General features: G+C 36.4%; 1 protein-coding gene across 1 annotated transcript; it reads right to left on the bottom strand.

The window, feature by feature from the left end:
* Positions 1 to 380: 380 nt before the first annotated feature.
* Positions 381 to 2,645, bottom strand: LOC109205812 (protein SHORT-ROOT). Its single transcript, XM_019368566.1, has one exon. The coding sequence runs from the start codon at positions 2,182 to 2,184 to the stop codon at positions 652 to 654; it is 1,533 nt and encodes a 510-aa protein (XP_019224111.1). The 5' UTR covers positions 2,185 to 2,645; the 3' UTR covers positions 381 to 651.
* Positions 2,646 to 3,094: the final 449 nt, after the last annotated feature.

The following is a 3,094-nucleotide window of genomic DNA, read 5'->3' as shown; positions in this document are numbered from 1 at the left end:
TAAGAAGATACTGAGTTTCATGAAGATCATGTGTACTTGATGCATTTGCTACTTGTCCTGTTGTTATCCTACTTAACCATAAAGACAACAGAATGCAACATAATGGAGTATTGTTGCGTTATTCTTAACTCTATTGACATTTTGGCAGTCATATATATATATATATATATATATATATATATATATATATATATATATATATATATATATATATATATGACTAATGGATTATTAGTATAATTTAACATGTTATGATATGGTATCTTCTTTAGTTTCTGGATTACCAGATCACATCTGTTATAAATAATTACTGTATGTTATTACAGCTAACTTAGTTAACATGAAAGACTAAAAATAAGATTACACACTAATAGTACATATAACTTAATTGGAAAACCAAATTCTCTTTGCTTGAATGCCGAAATCAATCACCAATGTTAACAAAAGGTTAATCACCATCCGAGAGAATTAGTATGTTACTACTAATTAAAGTTCAAAAATTCTATTCATCATTTAAAATAAAAAAAAAAAAAAGCCAAAGGTACCTTTCTTGATTCCATCCACTCCAAACAAATCCACTAACAAAAGTGAGAGAGCAATAGGGAGCTATCTAAGATGGCGACTCACCACCCAACACCACCCATTGTTGATCTAAGGCTTCCATGCACTGGCCCACACCACCGACTGTTCCTTCCACGACAAGAATATTCCGGCGGAATCTCCTCCGCACTGTGTCATTGTCCACCCCTCTTTATACCTCCTCAACAGAGCCCTCACATCATCACAAACTTCATCACTATATAAAATCGGACTAAAACCTCCTGCATGCAAACGATGTGACCATTTTGCCCCTGTTTCCCGCCTCTCCATTGACTCTGATGGAGGGCAAGCCAGTAAATCAACAATGGACCGTCCTGCTTGTCTCTCTAGCATCAAACGTTCGTTACTTGTCTTAGGGAAGCTCTCGTCTAATGATTCAAAATAAACCCTAATCCATCTCAAACATTCTTGAAAACCCTTAACGAAATCAAAACCATCAACTCCCACATCAAGATCAGCTTCTTCTTCCACAATAGTTACAATCCTAGGCTGTAATCTCCTAAACAATGATATCAAATAATCCCTCCGGTTTCCAGTTGGCGAAACGGAATGTAACGCGCCAATACAATTAATTGCTAGCGCTTCATCTTCTTTAATATCTAAGGCACCAATATCCAATTCAGATAAATTTCCCATATGATGTATGACATTAAACTTAAATGGCACACCCATAAGCCTAGCAAATTTTTCCATTCTACTACCGATCTCTTTCATAACCTTTTGCACAGCCGCCGTTCCTCCGGTGGCGCCACCAACGACCACGGTGGTGAGCCGGAGATGAGGAGTTTCATCAGTACGAGTAGCAAGAGCTTCAAGCAAAGTTGGCCATTGAGTACAATAAGTGTTGCTAATATCAACTATATGCAACTTACTTTCACCTTCGAACGCTTCCATAATTGCACCATTGGACGCAACGTGACCAAAAGTTGTCCACGGGCTAACTTCCTGGAATTTCAAAACCAATTTCCTCGTTGACTCGAAAGAACATGTTTTATCAGAAGCAGACACCAACGTCCTATAACAACGTTCGCCAGAATCCGTCATGCGATTAAACAAAGCCTGCAAAAAATAAGAAGCCAATTTTTGTTCCGTGTCACCATAGGGAGAACTCAGCTCATTCAACATCCACATCAGCTGCTGGACACGTGTGCTATTCTTATCAGCAATGGCACGGGAAGTTTCTAGAAGGATATCCGTTGCCCACTTGCCCGAAAATGAAGAACCAAATTCGAGGTTTAAGTCACGTGCTGGAGAGAACTGATCATAGTACTGATGAGATTGTGTTGGAGTACTGCTAGTGGTTGTCGGTGTAGGAGTGTTGGAAAATTGTTGTTGTTGTTGTTGGTAATGATAAGGAGGAGGGTAGTTGTTGTGTTTAGAAGAGGAATTAGAAGAGAAGTCATCTTCATCCATGAAAAAGTTGAAGCATTCTTCGTCTTCTTGATTATGATGAGGAGGGTAATTGTAGGTATTTTGTTTATTAGAAGATCTAGAACTGCTTGAAGTTCTACTGGAGTTAAAGGACTGATCAGATTGTTGTTGTTGTTGTTGTTGAAGGCTAACTAATCTAAACAAAGTATCCATTTAACCAACGGCCGACCCACATCAAAGTTAAAGAATAAAATGTTCAAGAATAGTGTACCTTTTTTTCAAGTGATATTCTGTTGAATGGTTCAAAGCAAAAGATTCAAAGTGGAGTAGGTGGTTTTAGCTAGAGGATATACATACTCTATATAATTAAAGAAAAAGAAAGGGGAGAAGAGTGGGCAAAGAATAAAAAGAGAGAAGAATATATATCCAAGTAAAAATTTCACTTTACTTTTTCTTTTTATTGAGGCAGTCGAGATATTATTATGATAAGAATGGAATAAGAATGAAATGGAGATGTGAGGTGGATTTGGTTTCTATTGTTTCCTAGTCATTCTTTCAAATGACTGAAAATAGTTGTAATTTTTTCCCGTTAAAACATGGAGCCATATTGGGACTGGTTGGTGTGTATTTAGATATAGAAAATAGTCTGACAAAAGATATAGATAGTGGTATAATAAAGAAATACAAAAAAGGTAGAAAAGATTATATAAAGTCGAGGCCCAAGAAACAGCTTAGTAGATTAGCTTTTCATATTGTTGATATACACACATTGAAAAGAGAATAGAAGAGAAGAGGAGGGAGTATAAGTGAGTGGGAGCAGGCGTGACAAATGGGGTTTTGAGGGGAAAAGAGAAAAGGAAAGAGACATTAAAAAAGCTGCCGGCGTGCATCATCGTGATGATTTCATGGATTCCATGATATATATATATATATATATATATATATATATATATATATATATATATATATGTATTATCAAACCCACCACCAAAACCATTTCATTATTATTATTTCACCCAACACAATATCCCATTCATTCACATTCTTTTGCCTCCTAATCCATCTTCAAAGCCTGCCAAAAGAACAACAACAACAAAAAAAAAAAAGATGAAATTTCCCTGCC

Source organism: Nicotiana attenuata, unplaced genomic scaffold, assembly GCF_001879085.1.
Source record: "Nicotiana attenuata strain UT unplaced genomic scaffold, NIATTr2, whole genome shotgun sequence".
Taxonomy (NCBI): domain Eukaryota; kingdom Viridiplantae; phylum Streptophyta; class Magnoliopsida; order Solanales; family Solanaceae; genus Nicotiana; species Nicotiana attenuata.
Note: the sequence above shows the minus strand (reverse complement) of the source record. Positions and strands in the feature narration are given on the sequence as shown.

Coding starts and splice junctions, on each gene's coding strand:
- LOC109205812 (XM_019368566.1), bottom strand. CDS start 2,184: ATGGATACTTTGTTTAGATTAGTTAGCCTTCAACAACAACAACAACAA.